This window comes from Aquila chrysaetos, chromosome 1 (assembly GCF_900496995.4).
Source record: "Aquila chrysaetos chrysaetos chromosome 1, bAquChr1.4, whole genome shotgun sequence".
In the NCBI taxonomy this organism is placed as follows: Eukaryota; Metazoa; Chordata; class Aves; order Accipitriformes; family Accipitridae; genus Aquila; species Aquila chrysaetos.
In genome coordinates, this window is record NC_044004.1 from 30,152,720 (window position 1) to 30,179,711 (window position 26,992).

The 26,992-nt window shown below is 37.6% G+C and overlaps 1 protein-coding gene across 3 annotated transcripts in view; it reads right to left on the bottom strand.

Annotated features, from left to right (window-relative positions):
- Positions 1–4,981: 4,981 nt before the first annotated feature.
- Positions 4,982–26,992, bottom strand: part of USP46 (ubiquitin specific peptidase 46) — a 36,670-nt gene continuing 14,659 nt past the window's right edge. For all 3 annotated transcript variants that reach the window (XM_030012490.2, XM_030012501.2, XM_030012511.2), the window contains 7 exons: positions 26,241–26,454; positions 23,749–23,978; positions 20,188–20,264; positions 14,530–14,613; positions 14,049–14,246; positions 13,129–13,207; positions 4,982–12,137 (listed from right to left, as the gene is read on the bottom strand). In XM_030012490.2, the coding sequence (XP_029868350.1) occupies positions 12,036–12,137; positions 13,129–13,207; positions 14,049–14,246; positions 14,530–14,613; positions 20,188–20,264; positions 23,749–23,978; positions 26,241–26,454 (984 nt within the window). In that variant the 3' untranslated portion in view covers positions 4,982–12,035. The remainder of the gene's footprint in view (positions 12,138–13,128; positions 13,208–14,048; positions 14,247–14,529; positions 14,614–20,187; positions 20,265–23,748; positions 23,979–26,240; positions 26,455–26,992) is intronic.

Below are 26,992 nucleotides of genomic sequence, written 5' to 3' on the forward strand. Positions count from 1 at the left end.
TTTCTTTGTATTCTCTTATCCTTGTTAGGTCAATTTTGTTGATGATCTTGTAGTCATCCTAAAATCCTTCCGAGGGCCCAAGATGTAAGGAGTAATACTGTAAATAATGTGATAGCATCTTATTATCTAAGGTATAAATGGAAAACTATTATGGGTGACGAAATATTTTTTAGGGGGGAAATGAGCTAAGCAAATACATAAAGAACCAGGCAGTACGCAGTGCATAACCCATTAGCCTAATACATATCTGTAAAAAAAGAACAATTAACTAAGTTTGGAGAGAGTTTCTTTCCCTCGGAAACTTTCCTTTCTTTTCTTTGCAAGGAAATGATCTTCTTTAATGGATCATTTATTTCATAGCTGTCTGCAATAGGGTTCTTCCCCCTTCCTTTGAAATCTCTAGGTATAGTCATTGTGAGAGACAGTGAGCTGAAAGAAACACACAGCAACTCCCTTGTTAGATCACCTATTATTACTCACTCTGGACATGATCTTTGCCCAGTGACTTTGACTGGGGTTATGATGGGGTATGTTGTTTGGAAATAAAATTCAATAATACTGACCTTTCAGGACAAACTTGGAGTATATTTGTATCACTGAATTAATTCCTGCCACCTCTGGACAGTTGTTTGATCTCTTTGTAAAGATCTTTTCTTGTCAAATAATGGTCAGCTAGTCTTACTGTCTGCAAATCTCCCCCCTCGAAGGGTGTGCTGCAGTTATTAAAAGAAGACTGCCTGAAAAGCAAAAAATATACTGTTAGAACCTAATTATTGTGCATATGAGAGTAATTGAGGTTACAGCCTCTACTCATCTGTCCTAAGCTCCATAGTTCTCTGAGGTGGATAAATACTGGCATACCCATTTTCTGGGTGGGAAATAGAGGAAGAGAGGTTGCATTATTTGTCCATGTAACACAACGAGTTCTTGATAGGGATGAGATTGGAAATCACAGACTCTCATGTTCAGTCTATAGACCTTGCTGCTTTCCTGAACACCCTCTCCTGAAGGATGAGTCCTGTGAATGTGCCCTATAATATTGGATATTAAATGGTTGCAAAATTCACTGAAGCTGGTGGACTGGTGTTACAGTCCCTCAGAGAGAGAGAAGCTAAGCACTCTTCCATTCAGTGAGAGATAGAATGGTAGAAGATACTGTCCAAAATTACAGGAGTAATAGGAATAATAAAGAACCCCATACATGATGGCTAAGTGGGGGGGAAAAAACCAAACCAAACCAATAAAAAGGGGGCAGAATGTCACTTGAAATTATGCCAACGAAACAGCACGATCTTTTTTTCATTAAGAAATGGTTGCGTGAATTCAGATTTAAGAGAGTTTCAAGATAAAAAGTGTTCTGCCTGGGGGATACGGTTCATTTTCATATTACAGGGATTTTGAGTAAAATACATTTGGATAAATAAAGTTCAATTGTATATAGAGCATGGTGAATGGAATGGTTTGTTTTCAGGTCAGTGTCTGGAGGCGGAGATTGACTGCACAAGAGTAAGAGCAAGGGATTCGGTATATTAAGGAAACACATTCTTTAGGTACATTTCTTCTACAAGTGTCATGACAACTAAACGGACCTACTAAACAGCAAAAGTTTATGCACTGCTGTTACCACACTGAAGGCTGGCTGTGCACAGTCTGTATTCTGCAGTACCGCTTACTTTATGATAAACTGATTGTCTTTCCTCATCCTCTGTAACTGCATTTGGGAACAATAAATGAGTACGAATGTGTAACTGCCATAAAGTAAAGCTTTATGATTTCATGCACCACCTTCTCTAAGCCGTGGTAAAAATACATTTCAATATAAATATTGAATAGTACTCTGAAGCATGTTATTGCAAAAGCGTGGTTAATTCAATGTTGGTTGAAACCATGGTGCAGCATAGTGATGCAGTACGCCCAGAAATATCCTTGTATATGTCAACAGCAGAATTAGCAACCTGTGCTTGAGCATTTAAAAATATTGTAGTTGTAAAGATTAGGGGGAACAATTCTGCCTACCTTTCGGGTCTTTTTGTCCTCAGGGCCAGCTTCTGAGGGGCAACTGAGTGCCTTTCTGGTATCTTAGCCAACACTAGTCTTTGCCTGAACTACTCATCTTGCAGAATTAAACCAGTCAAAACTTCAATGACCTTACCTCAGAATACTTTTGTTTATCTGAAAATGTAACTAGAAATATCCAGAATGAAGAAAGAGAAATAAACCAAATAAATGACATCATCTTTGCGTTACCTAATATTTCCTGCTAGTGTATAATAATTAACAATTACTAGGGGGCAAAAGAAAGCTAATCCATTCCTTGGAAAGTAAAGCACTGTTACGACAAACCTCCCAAGTAACCTCAGCTGCCCCAGTGCATTCCAAGCCAGACAAGCTGTTTCAGAGATAGCAAGGGATCAGGTTATACTGGAGCGATGTGCTACAAGATCTGCACTTTGAAATGCATCCAGAAGTGAATAGGCCATCAAGGCAGCTGCTGAGGAGCCAGTGAAAATGTTCCTACTAGTTAAACTGGTCTAGCTGAGGGGTGGCCAGATTCAGCTCAAGTGGTAGTTTTCCAAAAATACATAGGGATTTTGGTACACATTACCCAATTTCTACAATTTTCACCAAATTAAGAGTTGGACAGTTATTAAGTTATCTGGTAAACTATTTTGAGGATGAAAAATGCTTCATAAATGACAGTGAGAATTATATGAATAATGACTAAATAAAGTGTGAGAGCTTGTGCTCCTGAACCGTGTTTTCAGAAAGTGGAGATAATCCTACTTGTAGTTTTTCTCCAGTGCTTACAGTTTTCCACACATACCCATGTCTTACAGCTGCACAGAAAACACAGCTCTGCACACCAAAAGTTTTATGACGATGTTGTAAGAAACTTTATTCCAGTTTCTGTTGTTACTAATCTGTAAAACTGCAAACCTGTCTGGAGCTTCTTTACAGCTACGCTGAAGTGACTGATGGTAGAATTTGGTCTCTATCAGATAGTCTTGGTTGATACTTAAGCATTTGTGATGTCTAGTTTGCAGTGTTGGGTGAAATCTGTATCTTCTGTTTCAACATCTTTGCTGTTCTGGAACATGACTTGAATATTTTTCCTCATATGTGTGTGAAATGAAATCCAAAGGATGATGTTTCACTCCGGCTTATTCCAAATTTCATTCCAGTATTGACCTCTTTATTTTATCCTTGCAGTGATTTGGCAAAAAAAATGTCTATCAGTCTCCACTACTTGAATTCTGTTTGATCCTGGTAGGTCTCTGTGCATCCTGGGGCGACCTGCAAACTCCAGGGTGTTGCCTCCTCTGCTGTTTTTGTATTTGTGGTGAGATGAAATGCACTGTTAGCATCAGGTGAAGTGTTTGTGGTGGCTGGTTAAACCAATACAGGCAAAGGGTATGTTGACTTTGATATCTCTCTTTACGCTTTTTACAGTGGTGAACGACACCAGTGGTTTCCTTCACAGCAAGCCCATCCTTCACATGGGAGCCCTAACATTGTGCTCAGAGCAGCAGACACCTGCTGTGACAAAGAGGACTGAGAGTGCCATCCCCCAGCCATATAAGAACATGGGTAAGAAAGACAACCATAGGGAAAAAAAAGGGAAAACTTGTTATGGTTCAGAAAGGTCTTGGATTGACTCGTTAAAGGAATCTCCTTAGGTTCAGATCACATGAGCAAACCAAAGCAGAAGACTACATAAGGTTGCTTACCTTTTTTCTAGATCTGCTAATGTATTCTCTGATGTAAAGCAAAGTGATTCTTTACTGGAAATAATTCAAAACTTGTGGACCATGTGTTCCTGGAAAGATGAGCTTGGGGAAAATGTGTATTGAAGCTGCTCCGGTGCGGTGTGGAGAGAGCCGTTACTGGTCTGGTGTGCCCTGGGAGAAAGGATCCAGGAAGATCCAGGTCTTCAGAGGGTTGCTGGCCCCACAGTCTGTGCCACAGAAGTCTCCCAGAGAGAGCAAGGACATGTGGCTACAATCTGTTTAGACTGAGGAAAGCTTAAAGCTCTTCTAGGTCACAGTAGAGCAGCCAAATGAGTCATACAGTGAGGTTGAGTGAACTTCAACAAGGCGATGGAATAATCTTCTACCATTTGATATAAAATTAATAAGTGAAGAGGAACATTTTTCAGAACAGGTGACTGAAATATTCTGTTACCATAAAGATATATTTATATGTCTTGAAAACAGTTGTCCTATTGTTCTTCTTTTAAAAAAAATTACTTGATTTTTAAATTGCACACAGGCATTCAAGGAAATTAACGTCTCCAGAAACATGGTCCTCCATGTCATTCATTTAGTCATGTCTAATAAATGCTGTTTCAAGTCTGCTGAGTGTATTTAAATGAGGAAACTTATAATTTTCTCCTACCATACCTGAGTTTTCAGTCAAGATGAAATTATATTTTTTGCATTTCTCTGTTTATCTGGTACACAGAACACAACCCAATCTAATCTAAAATGATTAATCTAACTCATACCAAAAAATAAGGAACAGAGACATAGGTGAACATCATCCAGCTTCTGGGAAAATGCATTTCTGAAGTGAGAGCAATTCTAGTGGAGCCCGTGTACAGTGATTGTGCACCCTGCTCTCGGAAACCTTTTCTTGGTTTCTTTATATGTACACTATAAATTTTATTTCTTTAAAATGTTTTAAAAGTATGGATTTGCCATTTATTTATTTCAGTCATCTCTTGTGGTTTAAATTTCTTTCTCCATCCTGCAGTGAAAAGCTTATGTTCTAATAACCTAGGAATAAATTTGCAGGTGCCTCAAGGTTTTTAATTTGAGAGAAAATCTGTACTGTAAGATGTGAAGTGTTTTTCAACGTAGTCCTTTGATAGTCTGATGTGCCATAAATCTTATAGCATGTTAGCTATAAATTTAACATGCAGTTTGACAGCTATGTTTGATTTTGGTTCTCTAAATGATTCTGAAGGAATAACAAGAACCCATTTAGACAAGAACAAGAAACTCCAGCCTTTTATTTTGAGAAAGTAAATTGTGTTTGTTAATGAATAACATCAGGAAAATTAGCAGACTACAGGAACATTTCAATTCTCTGACAGAATTTTAGACCCTGTTAGCAAAAACCCTTTCGCGCTCTGGTAGTCACAGGTAAAATCCCAGGCTAAAGGGCTTGGGATTCTCGTCATTCCCTGATGCAAAAGGTAATTCAATTCTGGCTGCTTTTTATTCTGTTCAGTTTCAGCTCTTCTCAGTAACATTGGCAAGGTCAGTGATGTGCTTTAACTAGGTACAGCTCAGTCACACAATTGTATGTATATTCCACCAAGACGCCTCACCAACTGCATGCAAAATTTGTTCCCTTAAGACACTTCAGAGGCAGTTAGCCCAGGTGATGAAATATTCTCTGAAGTCACTTAAAATGCAATGACTCCATTAAATGAAATAAAAAGCGAGCATCAGCAGTCTTGGCATCTGTAAGAATACAGATACCTGACATTCAGAAGCATGTTGTGTAACAACCAACATCAGTGTTCAGCCCTAGTCTGTCTCCAGCTGAATTCAAAGCAAGTTGAATGGAAGCAAGATCAGCTAGGGAGTTTATTTTATGTAAAATATAAACACGTTAACAGGAGAAAATACTGTTTTCTTATGTTACAGCCTTAATAACCAACATGAAATTTATCTTACAGTTCTGCAGGTAGTGCAGGGTTTAATTACATGTACATGATTAAAAAGAGCAGGTACTCAACTGTACACATACACCACGTATTGTACGTTTTACTAGAAATTCAGTATTTTCATGTGTCCCCAATTATGTGCCTAATAATTCTACTACCTCTTACTCCATTTAAAAAACTAGCACGAAGTACTTAAGTAGTTTTATTATGATTGCATTGTTTTGACAAGGTAGAGAGGGACTATATATTTACAGATATACATTTTCAAAGCCTCCGAAAAAAACAGCCCTTTCCTTATTTCTTCCTCTTCTCTTTCTTCTTCCCCCTACCCTACACTCACATTCGTACAGCATATGGTGACTTTAATCCTTAAGAGTCATGGGTAAGTTCTGGAGCTTGCATTAGGTCTTCTTTAACAAAAGCCACTGAAGCTAGAAAATTGTCTCCAGGAAAAGCACTTGAACCTGTAACATGGCTGCCCTGGTGTTGCTCTTACTGTTAGAATGAGAGTTGAGAGAGGACTAGGAAACAATTTAGTATGTGAACACAATCTGTCTTGGGACATTTGCAAATACGAACACCATTGTAGAAACATTGCTGATGTTTAAACAGCCTCTTTAAGGAATGTATATGTATTAATGAGGTTTCAGGGAGCGGGGAGAGAGGGGTTGCAAATACTTATTAATTATCTACTGTGGCAGGCAAGATGTTTTGGTGACCCGCAAGGTGTCTTCACAAAGGGTTTTCTCCTGCCACTTTGGAACCCCTAGGAGAAGCGTTGGGATTATCTAGAGGTTGGAGCACCAACTTCAGCTGGGTACAAGCTGAGGGTTAGGAAGCCTCATGCTAGTCCAGCTCCTCCTACAGACCTACCACAGAAAAGTGACTTGCTCTTTGATAATCTTACATACAGTGAAGTTGCCACCTACAACAGCCTTCATCAGAAGCATTAGGCTGTTAAATTGACTACTGTGAATGGCACACAGAAGTTAATCTATTTTAGACTGTGCAATAGTCCCAGTCGATAACCAAATGAAGCAGAATTATTAAAGAATTATAGCAACTCTGAGACCATGAATAAAGGGACTTATGTGTGGTTTCATATTAAATCATTCAGGCAAAGCCAGGGAGCAAACCTCCTAGGGGGAAAAGAATCATTAGTGTGTAAAAAGGTGTGGGCTTAGCCCAGATGGCCCCATCAGGTGGGCACATACCTCCTGATAGGTGTTATTTGACTTTGTATGCAAAAGGAGTGTGTTAATCTGAATAAGTCTTGTGGACAGGTTCAAGCAATCTCTTTGAAGTAATGCATGTTAACAGCAAAGAAATTAAAAGGGCGTCTATTAAGGCTTCCCAAGGGCTATTTAAATACTAAAAGTGCCATGTTAGATTGAGAAGAAGCACCTCAGCAACAGAACTGATGTAACAGGAAAAAGCCCTAGTCTTTCCATTGATCAAAGAGAATACAATGTCTAAAAAACTAAGAATAACTCTTGCATAACAACACAAAAAGTCAGTGACTTTCTCTTATGGATACCACAGATGCTGGCCTCTAAGAAACATCCAGTGTCTTTGATAGATGGTGTGGTTTTTTTACACCAGCACTTACTCTACTTCATTCTCTCTTCCCTTTATATGAGTCCAAGTGGAAAGAAGGAAGATGCAAAAAGATTGCTCTCCTTGCTAGCACTCACACAAGGTCCAAGAATAAATGCAGCTCTCAAGATTATTAATAATTGAGACTGTACAGAGCACAGATAAAATGGCAAAGAGAGCAATACCTGTATCATCAGCTCATTGACAGCTAACTCCGTGTTTGGTAAAAGAGAATTCTCCTGTAGAGCTTTTCTAAATTATAGTCAATGATAACTGTGCCAGAGATTAAAGTATTACAGTCATTCTCAGATGGGTTAGCAGGTAGAGTGCAAAAAAGGTTGTGAAATGTGCACTGTGAGTGCAACTCATCAGCTACATACTGCTATGTGTAGCAGACACATAGTAAATACTGCATCCTTGTATTGTATGAACAAATTTGGGCTTCCCAAATTTACAACCCAACTAGGACTACAAGCCTAAAAATTGAAATTGGGTTGTAACTAGAGATGTTGGATCACAAGCAAACATCTGCAAAAGCAAAAAGACAAAGGCAAAATGTTAAGCTGATTGGAATTTCACAAGATTGACTGTTGCTTAAAGTGCTTGGGTTGATTACATTTTAAAAAATCAAAGTACATAAAAATTTAAACAGGAAACTAATTATATTAACTACATAAGTTATTATACAAATACAATAACAGACCAACAAAAGAGAAATAAATTAAAACAAACACTGATAAAAGGTACTGGCAAAGAACAGGTACACAGCCAAAACTTCTTAAAATTTCTAGTACACATTCAGCTGTAAGATACTGCTCACACTTGTCAGCCACAAGCAGCAAAAAAGAGACAAAACAAGAAGGGTCTGCTGCTGAGAGGCATCAAATCACTGGCAGCTGGAAGCTGCCAGCTCAGGTCCCAAGTACATGATGCTGTAACAGATGGGTGAATGAAATGTAATGTCTGAAGATAAAAGACAGGTTGTGGTAGCACTTTAGGACCCACCATGTAACATGAATTTCGGTTTCAGCTTAGTTAGGTCTTTAATATCTTTATTAAATCTATCACAAAGGAAACACCTACTGCTTTATTTTCTTTACTCCAACTGCTAAAGGAACAAGACTTTTAAGATGTTGTCTACTGCTCTGAGGTAACTGTAAATTATTAAAATAAAATTGATCAGCGTAATTTTGGGACTGACTTAATTTCAACAAGGTGATCTGCTTCACTGGTATGGTTTCTCCATCAGTCCCCTCTTCTGCCTCCCTCTGCTATGTCCCCAAAATAGAAATTACATAAAATCCTGACAGCCTGTTCTGTGAAACATAAAAGTTGAGGTCTGAGCTCATCCTCTAAGGTAACTGATTCATCAGCACTGCAGTGCTTCATTGGGTTCAGTGGAAAAACAGCACAGGGCAAAAATATTCTTTTTTTTAAAGTAAGAACATAGTACTAAGATTTATAAATGGACAACACATCTTAGCAACAGTGTGTGAAACAAATAGAAAACTTCAGATGTCATAAGGCCTAATATGCTCAGAACCTGTCACCATAAAAATAGTCATTTTAGGGAAGCACAGAATACTATCAGACATCTGTGCTACAATTTTGTTTTCTAGCTGCTGGCTGAAAAGCTTTTATTGTCCTAGATATTTTTCCATTCTTTCATAAGGGGCAGGAAATCTATACATAAGCATAAGAGAAAAAGGATTATGTTTTATTTAATCAACTAAAATACTTCACATCATATGATTGTTCCTGTGAGGAGCCCAATCCTGCAAAACCCATGTGAATGTCCTTAATTTGACATAGAAGTTCTGCTGCCTGGACTGGCGCTATTCATACAGCCGTGATGGACAGCTTTTGCTGGACTGAAGTCAAGACATTCAGCACACTGTAGACTGGATATAATTTATAGAATTGTGACTGCAATTTATTTTTTTTTTAATGAAAAGTAGATGTTCCTTAATCTAGCTGGTGTTAGCATAAAGTGAGTATTCCACAATTTTTCAGAGCTAATATCAGACTGCTGATGTTGGACTGGTGTGATACCAGTGCTGTGATCTTTTCATGGGCTAGCATGAATTTAAATTTTTTTTCATACTTTATGAAAAAGCTTATTCTAGTAATTTTACTCTCAATAACATACTGCAATTATCTGTATGTTTTACAGTCTAAAGCTGTCTTGCAGCTGGAGAAAACCAAAGATTATTATCCTGTTCTTTAGCATTTAAATATTAATTCATATTAGTAACATTTAAAAAATCAATTTTCAGATAAGTCAATTGACATATGGAAAACATTTCCTAAAATTGAAGTGATTTAAAAAATATTTTTATGAAAAATTACTTTTCATATAAACATGAGCCCTAAACATTCAAATGATACCTTAAGAATATCTTTTTTGTTGCTTGTTTTAAAATTGAAGAATGACCTAAGAATGTTCAACAGTAAACTGTGAAGTACAGACCTTTGGACCAGCACTGGTTAATAATGATCTAGAAAGTGCCATCATTCACAATGAGGAAACCTTACCCATTTTAAAAAGCAAGTGATTATTATATTTTTATAGGGAAATTCTGAATGCTTATAAATAAATCCATCAAAGAGGGATTTGCAGGTTTAGCTTTTCGATGGAAAGGTTCCTGGGCCTCAGTGAGAGTTGAAGTCGCCTGTAAGATGTCTGCCTTCTGTCTTAGAGACAGAACATTTTGTTCTAACATCAATAGAAGAACTACAGTTGCATCCCGGTTATGCTTGTCTTGAGCCTGCATACCAGCCTTCATTCATATGAGTGATCTCTGTAGACCACTACTATAATTCACGTAAGTGCGCACTCTAAGGTTACATTCTACGTCTGTTTTACTGTATAGGTATAATAACATGATAAATCACAAATAATGTTAGATGAGAAGTCCACTTCTGTTTCTCATTCAGTGTAAAGTGCTACATTTCATTAGTGTACAAAATGGCTGTTGATAAATCCAACTGAACTTCAATTGATGTTACAGTAGAAGTTAGTACTTCATTTTCACCATTGTTTAACAAAAGATATTTCACATTCACAGTAGATTACAATGAAAAAAAGTTATTCTCTTTCCTACAGAAGACTAAAATATATGATTTAGCTACACTTCAAAAGCCATTTCTTGAAATGGAGTGTCGGCCATAAAGTGGCAGGCAGAATTCTTAAAGAAAAGAAGGACCAAAAGCAACATTGTCTAATAAATACTTAGTGAGAGTGAATTAAATATAACAATTAGAAATAAATTTTGTGAGATGAGAATATTTCCTTCTAAATACTAGAACCAACTGTCAGTCCCCCTGAAGACAAGAGTGGTTTTGCTGTTGACTTCATTGGAATAGGAATTTGGCTACTGAAGTTCAAGAATTGTGTAATGAAGTGAAAGTGTCAAACCAATCAAGGTAGTTACCCAGTGTTACCACTGCCACAACCTGTTATCGATCCCTTCGCATACCCTATTGATACTTTCTTCTACATTCATTCTTCGCCAAATTCCAGCATGTGAGTTCAGCAATTTTATTAGCCAGTGCATGACTAGTGCCAGCCAAATTCACCCAGTAAAATCACAAACTAAGCCTTTTGCACTAAGCCTTTTGATATTTTTAAAATCAGACACTCCAGAGCCGTATCTGTTTCCTTGGTGACCCAAATGCTGTCAAACATGGCCAAAATGTTAGAGATTATATATACATGGCAGTGTGTGTAAACTTATGGTTGTTATTTATTATGTTATGTTGCTAAGAAATGGACTCTGTCTTGAGAAATGAAAATGGGACCTACAGTTATTCAGAAAATTGCAGGATCAAGCCGTGTCTTCTGTATTGTATGAACAACACTTATTTAAATGGACTGTGTAATTTCAGTCTTGACGGATATGCTAGATGTGGGCAGTGTTGCAATCTCTGCAACTCAATTAAGTAAACAACCTATGATATTGTTTTAACAGAAAGATAAGCTCAATCTCTATAAATGTAATTTATCTTTGTGTCATACATGTCATCTCACTCCCTTTATCCCAGTGCTCTGTGAGTTCTGAAATCTCACCTCATCTGTACTATCTCACGATAAACAAAATGACTGGACATACAGAATTACTTAGTTCCACTGTAATTTAAATCCCTCTATGTGAAGTTTAGGCCTGAAGTTATCCACTGAAAGTTTTTAACAGCCCAAAGCTTAAATGATTTTGGAAGAATATCTTTTTTGCAGCAGAGAGTAACATGTAAAAAAATCCCCTATACAACCACAATTCCAATCATAATGAAACAGATTTTTTTTCCTTACACTTAAAATGGGTAGGTATATGTCAGGATGTATTTAAAGGAATGCTTTGTAAATCAACACACCCCAAAGCCATTTAGAAAGTTTTAAACAATTTTGCCCTAAATGGAATGAACACTTCCATATAAAATACTACTCTAGCTGGATTGGGTTTAACAGTTGACATCCAAATCTTATTATCTGTAAATGTTAGTCCATATAAATTCCACTAAAATCTGACTGCAATTAACTCTTCAATCAGACTTAAAAACTACAAACAACCACCCCTTCCAAAAACAAAGTTCCGCATGTCAAAAATGGACAGTTATAGTCAATATCACACAGACCATAATAGGAGATAGAGCGTATCGTTGTTCGACCATACAAGATGTGGTCTGTGTAAAAGTCAGTTAAGGGGGGCCATCACCTTCTTTTGCGTGCAGCATCATTGTGCACAACTGTCACAGTTTGCCAAGTCACTCACTCTCTTGACTGATAGAATAAAATATAGCCAGACTCTGAATTTTTTGATATATCAGAGGTCAGACCATAGAATTCTTCAATAGCTTGAGCATCTATTTTCTGCAAAATAAATAAAAATTTTTAATGTGCTGTTAGTTAAAAGAAACACCAAACATGGATTAAATGGCTGCATAAACACAAAAGACAAATTCAGTTATTTGTTTCAGGGTAGCAATTAGCAAATTCTATTTGCAATTTCAGCAGTGAAAGGGTAATGTTCAGGGGCTAAGCCCTACTGGTCTCACTCATGGAAGTCAACAGGAATGTTTGTTTCAGTGAACCTAACTGAATTAGCCTTTTTCCAATAACAGAGAGACTCCTTGGAATGCAGTAGTGAACACTGTTAAAACACATAAATGTGACCATGTCACCCCATCTTTCTGAAATTTCCAGAAACCCTCTTCAAGTCATGCCCCATCCGATGTCCCAGTGCTTACTTTCCTCTGTTGCATTTACTCCCGGGAAATCAGACTCAAGACCTCAGTTTTGCCAAGGTGCCACAATGACATAAAGGGTTTGCTTAGGAATGAATTGCAGAATGCTTGGACAGAATCTGTAATACCTGTGGGCCAGATCCTGCTCTAATTCACATTCAGACAAACCCAGATAGACTATAGAATCCAGACTTTCTTGTAACTTCCCAATTGTCAAAAATTAAAATTCTACAGCAAGGCTAGCTTTACCCAGACCAATTTTACCAAGTGATTTTGCAAAGGATTGCAACATAATTCCTGGATATTTTAGGTTTTAATGAATTAAATTGATTTTATTAGATATAGAAAACATTCCAAATTAAACCCTTGAAGTTGGATATTAAAAACGTTTGATGTTGCTCAGAAATAAAACAACCCCCTCTGACACTGACAGAGTAAGAACTACAGGATTAATAATTTTGTTTGCAATCTTACTTCCTAACAGAATGTCTCATTACAACCAAACTGTGGCTTTGCAGACTAGAAATCTATACTCAGACCTGGATCAGAATTTTAACCCCAAATAGAGAAGAGAACATAAACACAAAAGTTGTGCCCATGACCTTCAGCATACTGACCTCTACAATGTCATCATCAAACAAGAGCCAAAATCCATGACTTTTCACAATAGTAATATAATGCCCCCGATTCGGTCCACTAGAAGGCAAAACAAAAAAACCAAACCACAAAATATTAGAAGATCCTATTCAGTCCATTTTGACAAGTCACATTTCTATATGCAAGCAGACTGAATTATAACTAAATGTTGTAAAAAACATAGTAAACCCACCCCGGTGGTGCAGTAGACATTTACTCCTTTCACCCTTTTACTGACTTGTTACAAAGACTTCATCAACTGAAAACTAAATGTGTTGTTTTCATCTGTGCCACGACCATTTACGAAATAACCTATAGAACACTTAACAACTATTAGGCAGGCATCAACTATTGAAAATTTTTTAAAAACATTATGAACTAAATTTAAGGGGGAAAATTGTTTGGTATCAACCGTGAATATTTAGTTACACACAGTCTTTAAGAAGAGGGAGAACAAGTCGTGTTCCTAGACCCCCAAGGATTTTTCTTTTTGTTTCATATTTGACAATACCCCATATGTGAGAAGCTTTATTAAAGCTATCATTTTTATTGCCTTGACAGGAGACTGAGGTGATCTGTTGAAGGGCCTACATGCTAGCAGTGTCTGGCCCTCACAGAGTCCTGGCTCCCAAGCTCTCTAAGTGGGCTGATGAGGAAGGAGACATCTCCATTAATTTAAGCCAATCTTGTGACTTTTGGAGGCCTGAGACATTATTTTTTAAACAAGTACAGATTTACTATGAGGGAGGGTGGCTAAGAGGTTCAGGCTAAGACACAGGCAAGTTGGTGCAGCAGCAGGGTTTATGTCCTCCCTCCCACTCTCCTCACATTTTGTCAGGCATGCCTCTGCTCTTGGCAAAATGTCTGGCAATAGCTCGAGACATACATGAAAGTATCTTACCTTCCACAGTGAACAACAACAGCTACCAAGTCATACATCCGATCTAAGTTGACAGCATCGCCAGATGTGTTGAAGAGACGTAACTCCAGAGGAAATACTACACGATAAGACAGCTTAGTATACCTGTGCAATTGCTCCATATACTTGAATCTCTTGAGGTGTAAGGCAAGAATCATTGGCAGTTTTTTTACTCTCATCCTGTGAAACCAGTAGAGTGCATATGATAAAGTTCAAAGCCATTCTGTCTTTCCTTAATGAGTAAACATTTGCATTATAAAAGCACTTTGTAATTAACAATAGTCAACTAGCAGTAGCTTCTAGATACACAAGTAATAGCTTTGAATCTCTGTAGGTTCTCTGGCCCATACAGAGAATGCAGCTGGGGTGTAAGGTTTCTAGATATCTAAACAAAATAAATATCAAGGAGGAGGTTTGTCAAAGCCCGGGAGGGGTATGGTGAAATAGCTTGCTATTTGCTTACCTTTTCTGTGCCTCTTGTTTACTGCAGCAAGTCTCACAGTAGTATTTCTGTTCACTACATAATGTCTCTGTGTTACTGAAGTCTCTGTAAATAAATACAATTATCAGTTCTTAAAGGATCTTAACACTTTTTCCCCACTTGGGCTGATGAACTGGAACCCTAAAAAGTCAGACAGAATGAAATCCTCTCTTCACTGAGTCCAGTTTTCTAAAACATCTAAAGCAGCTGTACCAGGGTTTGCAAAGGGACTTAAAAGTACCTGGCTGGTATGACAGCCCTGTTTTAGGAGCTGAGGCCCTCCACACGGTACAGGTAGAGCGTCAGGTATCTCAAAATGGGATTTATATCCTGGTCTCTTACATGCCAAGGGGCTGCCTAGACTTGGGTGTAGTCGCTCAATCCATCCAGTCCCTTTTTAAATTATTTGCAGAATGGAACATCTTCAAAAGCACTTCTGTCATCCCCAGATAGCTCACATTTTATGGTGTTATTCTGTAAGATAGGTTTGAATCCTCTTACACAGATGAAAAAAATTGAAATTCCCTCTAACCTCTTGAACTGTCATCCAGAAGTTATTTGATTATACCTTCTTGTTGTCTAAAAAGGAAAGTGTCAGCTAGTATAGAAGATTTTGTAAATGCTGATCAAGTAAATACACTTGGAAATGTTTCTGGATTGAGCTTTTGAAGTGAGAGAGGCAGAGGAAGGCTGCTTTGGTAGTATCTCTCAGTTTACAGAAAAGATTTGTTGGAAGTCACAGTGCTGATATGATTTGGAGCAGAATTTTAGGTACATAAAAAAACTTAACTGTATAAAAAATGACAGTAATTTTTTGTCATCTATAGTGTTACATTGCAGCTGAGCGGGTGTTTTGAGAACTGTAAGTGCAGACATAAGCATCTATCTTCCACTTTAAGCACACAGGTTTTCTTGTGACTTTGGGCCTTAAATAGATATATCTGAAGTACAGAACTGTCCTGTTGATTGCACCTGCATTGTACCTAATAGACTTCTGAACTCCAAAAAAATTTAGACCCATTCAGACTCAATAAACTCCATTCTACCATTGCAGTTCACATGCACGGAGGCTGAAGCCGCACTGCCTGCAAGTTCAGGCTGTTCTCACAGTAGGCAGCACCAGAATCATCTTACAAAGGCAAAGGAGGATTCCAGATGATTATTACTTCTTGGCACCAACACCACAGGCATAGATAGATGGGAGAGCTGAAGACTATATAGATTGCCAGGGCATAGGTATTAGAAGTTATTTACCTAACTTCATAAAAGGGGAGGATTTTCCATCTTCAAGTTTTTAAGGTTGACAGAGCATGACTGAGAGGCACTTCATATGACTGAATAATATTTATACTAACTGAGAATGCTTTTACTAAGTTTTTTTCCTTTATACGGTTTTAAATAATTTGATCAGAAAGTGCTGAAATTTAGGACAAAATACATCTCTTGAAAGGTAAGTTGCAACAAAACTTTGATCATAAGTGTAATTTTTTTATCTAAAAGAAAAATAAAGCATGATCACTGGAAAGGATTTGCTTCAGTGATAAACACTGATCTCGAATATCTGATTTCACGTTTGAATTTAAAGACAAAATTAACTGAATTCAGCCAATTCCTCTGAAAAACGTGGTAACCTTTCAGGGAATCATAAGTGAAGAGATGAAATTTTAGAAAAGATAAGAGTTGGGTTATATGTGTGGGGAACAACGCTGCAAGATTCAGTAGAATGTGCTTGTCTAAGTTTTAGATCTTCTGTTAAGGAAAGAGTCTAATCTTTATTTTCAGAGCCTAAAGTCTCAATTTAACAATAAACAAACTTGTGGAATTTATTACTTTCCTTCCCACCTCAAAGTGAAGCAATGGAAATAATATTTTTCTAACATAAAGAAACATGTACAGAAGATATAGAAATTTGATAGATACCGGTTTGTTCTATGCCAAGCCTCCCAGGAAAATGAATTAAACTCAAATAGTTTCTGAATTCCTTTTAAAATGTATTAATTATTCTGGAACCAATAATATCTAACATTTTAAATTATAAGTTGACTGGTATGGGAATTACAGCTGTGAAAGCTGGAGAAATATGCAAATACCTGATAAGCTGATGGACATTCCTTTACATGTCCCTTTGCATTTGTTCTTTTATTCCTTTGTCTTCTACTTCCACCTGACAGGCTGTTACCCTATTCTACCAAAGCAGGTGAGGCACAGTCATGGAATTTAGAGGCACTACTAATTCACTTGTTCAGCACATATTCATTCCTTTTTTTGTACCAGGAACAAAACTGGTGGCATATTTATAAGCAATAACTCTTTCCTTGGGGGGAAGGAGGTATGCAGGTGAGACTTAGATGCTTTTGCTGCTCTTTACAGCTGCAACTTCAGTAGCTGTTTCATCAATTGAGAATTTTCAGCATGGCACTTCTAACATATGTTGAACAGTCAAAACCTACAGATCGTTGACTGGAGTTCATGCAAAGTCTGCATGTATAAGAGCTATAGGCTTGAGGAACTTTCCTCTATACCTGCAGAGCTAGTTTCAAGGTATTTCTAACTCTTTCCTACTCCATTAACAGGCCAATCTGCATTCTGTTTATATGGTATTTTAACAGGAGAAAGGAATTTTTAAATACACCCACTCAAGATATACTAATTTATCATTGACCTCATGTGCTTCCACAGTCCATCTCTCTACAGCCTCTATGCTACAGCGTGGAAGATGCTTTCTATTGTTTATATGTATAAATAATACAAATTTTCTGTTTTAAGAGATGAGACAATTCTTACTGGAATAAAAAAGCACAGGCAGACTAGTTAAAAGGCAGGATCAAATGGACTGGTGAACTTTGCAACTCCTCGTGGAAATAAAAATAATGGAGATGTACTATATTTGTTATTAGACTTCTACTGCTTCAGGCCTGATTGTCTACCTTGTGGAGTTAGACTATGCCAAAGGCTTGTATTCTTTGGACCTCTTAATTACACAAGAACCTTTTCAATCTGAAAGCTACAGAAATAGCTAAAAAGAACATTCATCTGCAGTGGCAAAGAAAGTCATTCTACTTAAATGTTATCTTGCACAGTTTTTCTTTAATTTATCTTTTCAATGCGGTAGCACTTAAAGTTGTAAAGACACAGCAAAGCAGTTTTTAAAAAAAAGGAAACAGCAAAGGTTCCAGAAGGAGTAATAACTTGGCCGTTCCTATTAACAGAAACCACAGAAGCACTTACACTTCATTTAATAATGCATAATAACATAGAGCAATGAGAGGAAATCCGTATTCTAACTGAATATATGTTTTCTAAACAGAGGTAGACATGCTGCTGGTGTGAAAGACAATCAGAACACATGATAGGTGATGACTCTTTTCCTGTTTAATCTGTAAATAGCAACCTACACCTCCCACCCCAAGAAAGGAAAAACTGGGATTTTGCTTCCCTTTATTGCCAAAAGAAACAATGAGTGGACTTCAAAAGGCACTTCATGCTGTTGGAGTAAAGCAGATACTATACTGGCATATATAAACAAACTTTTAGGGCATCCGTTCTTCTCAGGATTGTGTAGATCTCTGCTGGAATATTGTGCCTAATTTTAGGCAACTGCACTTCAAGAAAGAAAGAAGTTTAATTGGAGAGAGGGTCGAAGAGTAATGAACATGAGCAGAGATCTAGTGGTGAAGATAACCTGTGAAGGAAATGTTGAATGACCTTAGGCTGTTTAACTTAAAAATAAAGTGAAGACATTCTTCCTGTATGTAAAAGATTGCTGCTAAGAGGAAGGGGAGCAACCCCTCGTTTATGTATGTCCAGAGTACACAGGGCAAGCAGAAATGGACTTGAACTGAAACAAGGACAATTCGTGTTACACAAAGGGAAAAACTTGTTAGTAGTAAGAACGGGAAGGACTGGGATAGGCAATCGAGCTATTACTGCTAAAAGATCTTTTGGAACAGGTTGGACAAGCATCCTCTCTGAGGTGGAGCTAGCGGTTAACCTCTTGGGGTCTCTTTCAACTCCACCACTCACCTGTTGATTGCAGTAGTGCAGATGCAGTTCTTCCACATCGTAAGCTACAGCCACTGGCTGTTCAGTAGTAGAAATACTATTGGTACTTCTACTGAAGTACTCTGTGCCTTTGCATAAAACGGCCTTTCCAAACAAAACATTTCCAGGAAGATTAACAACAAAGAAATTAAATAAAAAATTGGAGAAAGCTGAAGGACAGGCGGTAAGTTAATGTACAGCAGCAGTTTCTAGCAAGTTCACCAGACTAAGCTGTAAGAAAAAGTCAGTGCTCAGTCTTCAGTAACTGTATATCATAGAACCAAATAACAACTCAGGTTAGAAAGCACCTCAGAAGATGCACACTTCAGCCTCCTTGCATGTCAGTGTGATTTCAAATTGACTTTGAACACCATAGGGAAAGGTAAGTAATGCTGACAAAAACAAGTTCAAAGTAGTGGCTACAGTGAAGAACTTAAAGTGTGCAAACAAAAACCTGGAGTACCAATACTGATTCAATTATTCGTGACCATGGAAAGACAAAGAGAAAATGGGGAAAAAAAAGATAATAATGCACTCCTTTTCAAAGCCACTCTTCAGGTTGCTCACTTTTAAAATGAGGCTAGTTACTGCAGTGTGGACTACTTGAGGGCTAAGGACTGCTACAGTATCCTACAGGAGACTGAACAGAAGTTGAGAAGGAAAAAACTTACTCCATCTAGCACTTCAAAATGTAACAGAAGTTACCTATTACAGTTGTGGTATCCACAGAGAAATCACTGCTTTCTGACTCAGGAAATGGTTAGTACCTCATATGCTTTCTCTTTCTCTAACTCTCAGCTTGGGGGTGAGATGCCAGACAACCCTTCCTAGGCATTCCAGAATAACTGTTAAATGCAATTTCAAACTTGGCAGCAATTTTGGAGCTTGAAAGAGTAATTTGACCAACTGATAATCATTACTTTAAAGCAGCAACATATTATCTTAAATCTAGGTATCGGTTTATTGTTTCAATTCCAAAACTCCAGATATTTTAAATCTCTCAGAATAATCATCCATGCAAGTCTGAAAATTATTTTGATCTCTGAAGTATTTGTTTAATAGTTAAGAGTGTACTAGAAGCAGAACTGAAACTTAGAATAAAAGACTTATCCCCATGATTTTAGGATGAGACACAGAATAAGAAACTTACATGCAGAAAAGCAGACTTTTGAAATCTTTTGCCCTCTAGGGACTCTAGTACTTATTCTGCAAAGCACATGCTTAACTTTTAATATGCACATAAGTCCTAATCAACAAAGCACTTAAGTAGAAGCTTAAAGATAAGCACACTTAAATCCATTTGAAGCCAGTTATTATTCTGCAGCAATTCTTCCAGATGACAAGGCAATCAATTGTTTTCCCCAAGAGATGATTTTTTTTCCCATTCAAACACATACATTGAAAGACAAAGTGAGTAAAACAAAATACATTAATGTATATTTTGTCATTAGAGGAAACACCCAGTTTACAGTCTTTTTCTTCTGCTTAGGAAAAGCTCAAAACCCAATGTTATTCTACTTCTCTTCTCTGTATCTACCAGACTTGGAAAATTTAGCAAAGTCAGACAGAACTATCTGCCAAAGAGATGCATTTGTTTACCTTAGACAGTGTGTAATTGATGTGTTCTGCTCCACATCAACAGAAAGGTCAAGAAAATCTTCATCTTTGCTACTAACCTGTTGCAAAAAAATATACATGTGAAACAGAGACTTAGTAACTAACGCCGTATTTCTAAATGCTGTTTATATCTATGTGCAAATGCTAAAGATAGAGAAATTTCTGCAGAAATAAATTACACAAAAATAATTAATTTTAATGCTTTTAAATTTTTTTTCTAGATCAGCGTGACTATATTTATTAGTAACTCTACCAATCCAGCTTTCATATAATTTAACTTCTGTCTGTTCCACTTATCCAAGCCCCCCAACCAGTAGACCGCAGTCTACTGTTCATTAAAGGGGGGCCATCATCCCCTATATAAGCTGTGACTGGTGCATTACATATGTCCCCTTGTTACGCAACACAGCCTAGTTTATTATTTCACTGAAATTTTATTTACTATTTGTATAATATATTACACTAAATAATCACAGTTTGTGCCCTATATATTTATTTAATTCCGCTATTAAAGATGCAATGAAGATATTTTCCAAATAAGCATCTGCCAAGAAATGTCATATTTAACCATGTTGTATTTTCTCTCCAGTGAGCATTCAAAAGGCTGGCTTTATATTTCTGGCTGACACAGCTGCATTTCCCCTTTGAATATTGTTCCTGGTCAATAATTTTGATTAAAAAATTCAAAGATTAAAGGTAAAAATGGCAAAGTGATAATATTTTGCCAAACCATTTCGGTTTTGCCAATTTTTTTAGACAGAAGGAGAAAAATGCTAATAAAGAGTTTTTATTTTAAAAAAGTAACCCCAAACATTTTCAGAATGACAGATCTTGATTATTGCTTTGAAAATGATTTTTCACTTAGTGTTTAATCTTGAAGATGAAATAACGTTAAAAAAAAAAAAAATCATCCAGACAGATAATTGTTGTAATACTTCAACTGAGTCAAAAAGACTGCAGAATTACTTACTGTACATGAATTTACCATATTCATAACAACCAATTCTGTTTATAAAATGCTGCATGAACACTCCATATTTTGCCTTCTATGACTGTATTTCCTTAGAATAACTAAATCAGATGATTGGATAGTGAAGTTCAAATCAAGAACTTCAGTAGAGGGGTTGAATCCATTGTTCTGACACAAGTCCCTCATGCTCAGATTTCTGCAATTCTATGGATGTGAAAGTTACATACTACTTTCAGCTCATCTTTGCATTATGTCAGGGGTCCTATAAACATGGTGAATGCACCCCATATCAGTTCTGAATCCAGAGGAACACCTTTAACAGGATGAATTTTGATATTATCAAAGATGTACAGAGGCATAATGCACACCCAATTAAAATGAATGGCAGTTCTTCAAACAAAAATCCTCCCTGAGACCTGATTTGACCCACAGGGGACAAGAAACCACAAAACTGGCAGCAATCAACTGCAGTATAAACATACAGCTAGAATTCGAAAGACAGAGCAACAAAGCTTGAGAACATTGTGTCTCTATGGCTGGAACTAGAGTTCTGTCAGACACATTGCATATCAAGAAAGAGGTTAAATACTTGGAAAAGTCTTTGGCAAGTATAGTGTTTCATCTGAATACCACAAAGAAGCTAGGAATTTTGTTATTGATTTCAGCACATCAAATATTTACTGAAAGGGGAAGATCAGCTAGTTGGGGCTAGAATAACATGGACCAAAACTAAAGGTAGCTAGAAAACGAGATTCAAACTGCATTCTTTGTGAGAATAAGAACTGCTGGAATCTGAATGATTCTTCATGCACTACATATGAATATTTTAGCAAAGGAACATCTTTTAATCCATTTTACAATTTCCCAAAGATTTCGAGATACAATAATACAAGAAAAACAAACTGGAAAAGTATCCTGAGTAGTATATAGTATTTTTGCATTCACAGGAAGCTACAGACAAGCCTTTCTACAGCAGCAATACCTAGCACGATTTTTTTCCATAAAGCTTGGTCTCATTGAATTACAAATAAGGGTGTTGTGCAGTTTTGCTGTTACCCAAGGACACGTCCTGACTTCAGTACAGTTTGTCTCAGTAAACACTGGATATTAATTCATAATTAGGCCACAACCCTTTGAAGAAGCTTGTCAGATAAAAAAAAATTCTAAATTCTACCCTTTCACTTATTTTAACTTGCTATTATTACTTGGGTTTTTATAATTGAAATAGATCAAAGAATTAATTTTCAATATCTTGCTCTGGTTTTCACTTATACAAGCTTGTTCCAAACTTGGTACAACCCCTTTTTTTCATGTTGACTATCACTGTATCTCTTTTTCCCCACTGTCTGACCCAAATCCCTGGAGAAGTCATATTTTCTTGGAGTATAGAGCTATTCTTTATGATTATCAATATCAGAATATGTTCTTTTACACATCTGGTAGGACCTGGGTAGGGTTTATCTCACCTAACTTCAGCTGTCTAAAGTTAGATATTTAACCTCAGCTTGCTGTCTGAAGATACCTTCTCTGGGCACCTTCTCCAGGCACTTTAATGCAGATAATCTATAAAGTTGCATTTTCTTTAGAGGAAGTCCTTGGTAGCAGTGTTGGTGTGAGATAAAAACACATTATTCCTAGGCCAGATCAGTTTCCTGGCCCAGTTCACAGCATTGCTGCACCAACAGTTGCAAAAGCTCAGTAACACTGTAGAGCCAGGACAAGATGTATCGAGCAGAATACCTGATACTGCTGAAAACTTTCAGTTTCATGAAACAGCCTAGAGACAGATGGAGACAGCTTCCTGCAGGAGTTCCTTTGCAATCTCCATCATCTACAGAAGGAGCTGAGAAAACTAGTTCATCCTTGACAGCTACCTTTTACAAAGCAAAGGTTAGGTGAGGTTAATTCCAACCTTTTTGGAAAGTCAGGGTCACTGCTCTCCCCAAAACAAATTTTTTTCTTGTCTGTGTTACTCTTTCACATAGCAACCTCACAGAGAGAAACTTTTTTATTATTTCTTTTCCCTTAAAGTAGGAGCATGTGATTGAAAACCACAGAAATCAATAGGACACTTGCAAGCAGGTTTCCTAACTGAGACTAATTTTTACTCATACATCAAATATAAGAGACTTCAAACTGACAGCATCCTCTAGAAAATATTAGGGAGATAAAAGAAAACATATGGTTTGTTAATAACAAACCCTCTGTATGCCAGTCACATTCTTAGGATTGAATTAACACAAATTCATCTTAACATTTCACTTATTCATGGAATGATGAGGTGAATATCTTCTTCCAAAGTTACGGTAATAAGGAAGGGTATTCATTAACTAGCAAGGATTTTAACTGTAGGGATATGTATTAGGACAGCAAGACTTGGCATAGGTTAGCCAAGTAATGCTTAGAAAAATAAATTTTTAGAAAAGAATATACTCACTTCAAGAAGTAAAGTCTACAGGAATATCCACAATTCTCAGATGTCTGAAAAGATTCATATATTTATATATATAAAATGTATCTATCTATTAAAGGGCAACAACCAAAAAACCCCAAAAATCTATCCCAATGCTTACGGTTTCACAGTTCAAACATCTAGTTTCGTTAGTCAGTGTTCCCTGAAAAATCTCATGCACCCAGGTGAGTTCTTGCTTATTGTTCTCTTCAGCTTCATTCATGTTGCCATTTTTCAGTTTCCCATTTTGCTTTTCCTGTTTCTTCTCCTCCTGCAAAATGTCTGCGATGGTGTTGAGCAGGTAATTTAAAAACTCATGTGCATCCTGCTGCATGTAGTTGTCAAAGAGATCTGTGAAGAAGAGAGTCGAGATTTCTAAAGCTGAGTATATCCTTTCCTTCAAGAAAGCAAACTAAATTAATTCTTTCTTTCCAAATACATGTACTGGCCCTTGCTCAGCAAAGTTATTTAAAATCATGCCAAAGAAGAGCAGTTTTGCAGTCACGCTGGTTTCCATGAAGCAACTTTGGTGGAAGGCTTCATCTCACCTAGCTTTAGCTGTCTGAAAGGTTATGCTCTTCTTTGGAGTTGGTTGTGTAGGCTCCCATCACAGTCAATGAAAAAAGCAAGAGGGTGACTCATCCTAAATTAATTCCTTAGACTAGATGTCTAACTTTAGGCAGCACTGACTCCCCACCCATATATTCCAAGTCCCTCAGACACTTATGAACATCACAGAGTTTGGACAGTAAGACACATGGCTGGGGAAACTGAAGACATTGGATGCTGATGCATACTAGTGTACTGTGTCCGGCTGCGATGGAGTTACCTTTCCTCACAGCAGCCCATACAGTGCTGTGCTTTGTACGTGTGGCTAGAACAGCGTTGATATCGCACCAATGTTTCGGCTATTGCTGAGCAGTGCTCACATAGCATCAAGGCTGTCTCTCCAGCCAACTCAGCCCCAGCCCCTGCCAAAGGCTGGTAGGCTGGGGGTGGGCAAGAAGTTGGGAGGGAACATAGCTGGAACAACTGACCCAAACTGACCAAAGGGATATTTCATGCCATGTGACTTCGTTTCTAGCAATAAAAGCTAAGAGAAAAGGGGGGGGGGGGGTGGGGTGCATTCATTATTACGACATTTGTCTTCAGAAGCAACTCCTACGCATACCAAGGCCCCGCTTCCCAGGGAGTGGGTGGAAATTGCCTGCTGATGAGAGGTAGAGAATAAATCTCCTTTGGTTTTGCTTTGCTTCCGCATGTGGCCTTTGCTTTTTTTTTTTTTTTTGTTATACCGCCTTTATATCAACGCACAAGTTTTTTTCATCTTATTTTCCCCCGCTGTCCTGCTGAGGAGGGGAGTAAGAGCCAGGCTTGGTGGGCACCTGGCAGCCAGCCAAGGTTAACCCACTACAAATAGTAATAATAACACCATGTAACAAACCTCATTTTTCACACACAAGTCTGATGAGCAGAGACTTGTCCTCTTCAATGAGAAATGCTTGCAGGAGGAGGGGAGAATATCTCAGTGGTGATTTAGTACACACTTCTCCAGTGAAGGCTTAATTTGCCCACTGTGTTGAAGAAAAAAGTATCTGTGTTCCCAAGAAATGTGTATTTTTATCCCCCTTCTCCTGAAAAAGCTCACGTGGATTTCCGCAGAAAATATTGTGCAGATCATTCAGCTTTGCAGTGTCTAGCCTGGACACATAAGCAGGTTAACACACACTGAATCTGGCCCTAATTTAAAAAAGCTGAAAACATAAGATCCAGTCCCTAAAAGCGGTCCCCAACAGTGTGGGGGCATTTATCACTAAATGACTCGGAGCTAACTTTGCCACACTTTCAAACGCCTGCTCTGGAATGAACAGTCTGCCTATTTATATGCTGTCACCAGGAAGCAATTTCTTCCAGGTGTTTGACTTGTACTTTGTCTCTTCATTCAAAGCTCCCCTGTTTCTAAGCATACCACCCACATTGATATGAATCCAGGCCAAAATGGAGCTGTGTGGCAGGCTTCCTTATTTCAAGATGTTCCTCATATCCCTTAGACAGAACTACTGCAAGATTAGGCATATGCTGTTGCCAACCTAATGCTCAAAAAGGGCCTGATGCTTCACAAAGACTTCTAAGAAAAAGAGCAGCAGTTGACGTGTAGTCCACTCAACACTCCCACATACATAGTTACTTATCCTCCAGTGTTTTGGACTAGTGGTGCCTGTGGCACTCCTAGGTCACACAGTTTCTATACAGCCAACTGCCCTCAATGTTTCTCTCTGCCGTACTCTCCAAAAAAATAATTAAAAAATTACAGCAGAGTGTCACCCTATTCCCAGCCCTAGCTCACTGTACAGTGTGGTCTGTCCCACCATGCTGTGAAAACATCATTAATTCATGCACCTCTCGGAACTTATGAAACCTGGTATGGTTATTTCAAGTGTAATATCACGTACACAGATACTGAAATATTAATATCTAAACCCCCCAAAGTACTAAAAGCAATTTACAAATCTAACCTGAACATCTGACTAATATGACCACATTGCCCAATATTTATTTATACTTTCCTGATCAATGTATGAATGTCTAAGAGGATTCCAGTTTTACACTTACCGTTCTCTTTTCGTAACCTTGATATGAACTTCTTTGGTGGAATAACTCCAACTTTCTTCTTCTGAGTAGCAATACTGTGGAAAAGATCTGCTAGGCAAGTCAAGAGATTTTCCTTCTTTTTCTGTTGGGCCTTGTATGATAATACATTTTCCCGAAACGGCCGGCAAAAATACAATGCCTGCAGCACGGAGTTACAGTAGCAGGTGTTCCCAAACTGCCATGTAAAATTAAAAACAGTCTTAATCCCTGTGCATCACAATAAAACTAGTTGCTTCATTCAACTTCTGGCTTCTGTGCCCCTGTCACATACCAGCCATTTTGCCATGCAGCTGCTGTAGGAATATATTTCCACACCCACCCCTGACACTTCACAGAAAAAAACTATGGTGTTCTAAATTAACTAGCATACAAAGTAAAAGTTTCCACATGCAAGAGATATATTTATTGTAGTGGATCTCCTTAAGCTTGTTTCCATATATTTATATACTCTTGCTGGGCTCTATCCTACTGCTCAGTAGCAGAATGACTAATGTTTTCAATGGAAAGAATTACTCTATCTGTTTTATTTATATGGGAATAAACAAGTGATTAAACACCCTTCTCACTCATTCTCTCCTTAGTCAGATAAAAAAGCTCCTCCTAAGAGAGTACCCAATGCAGACTGCTGTACCTAAGCTTGTACATACTTCCATCACTTTTTCCCTCACGTTTCATAGCTAAAATAGACTTTTAACTTTATTGAGCTGCAGATT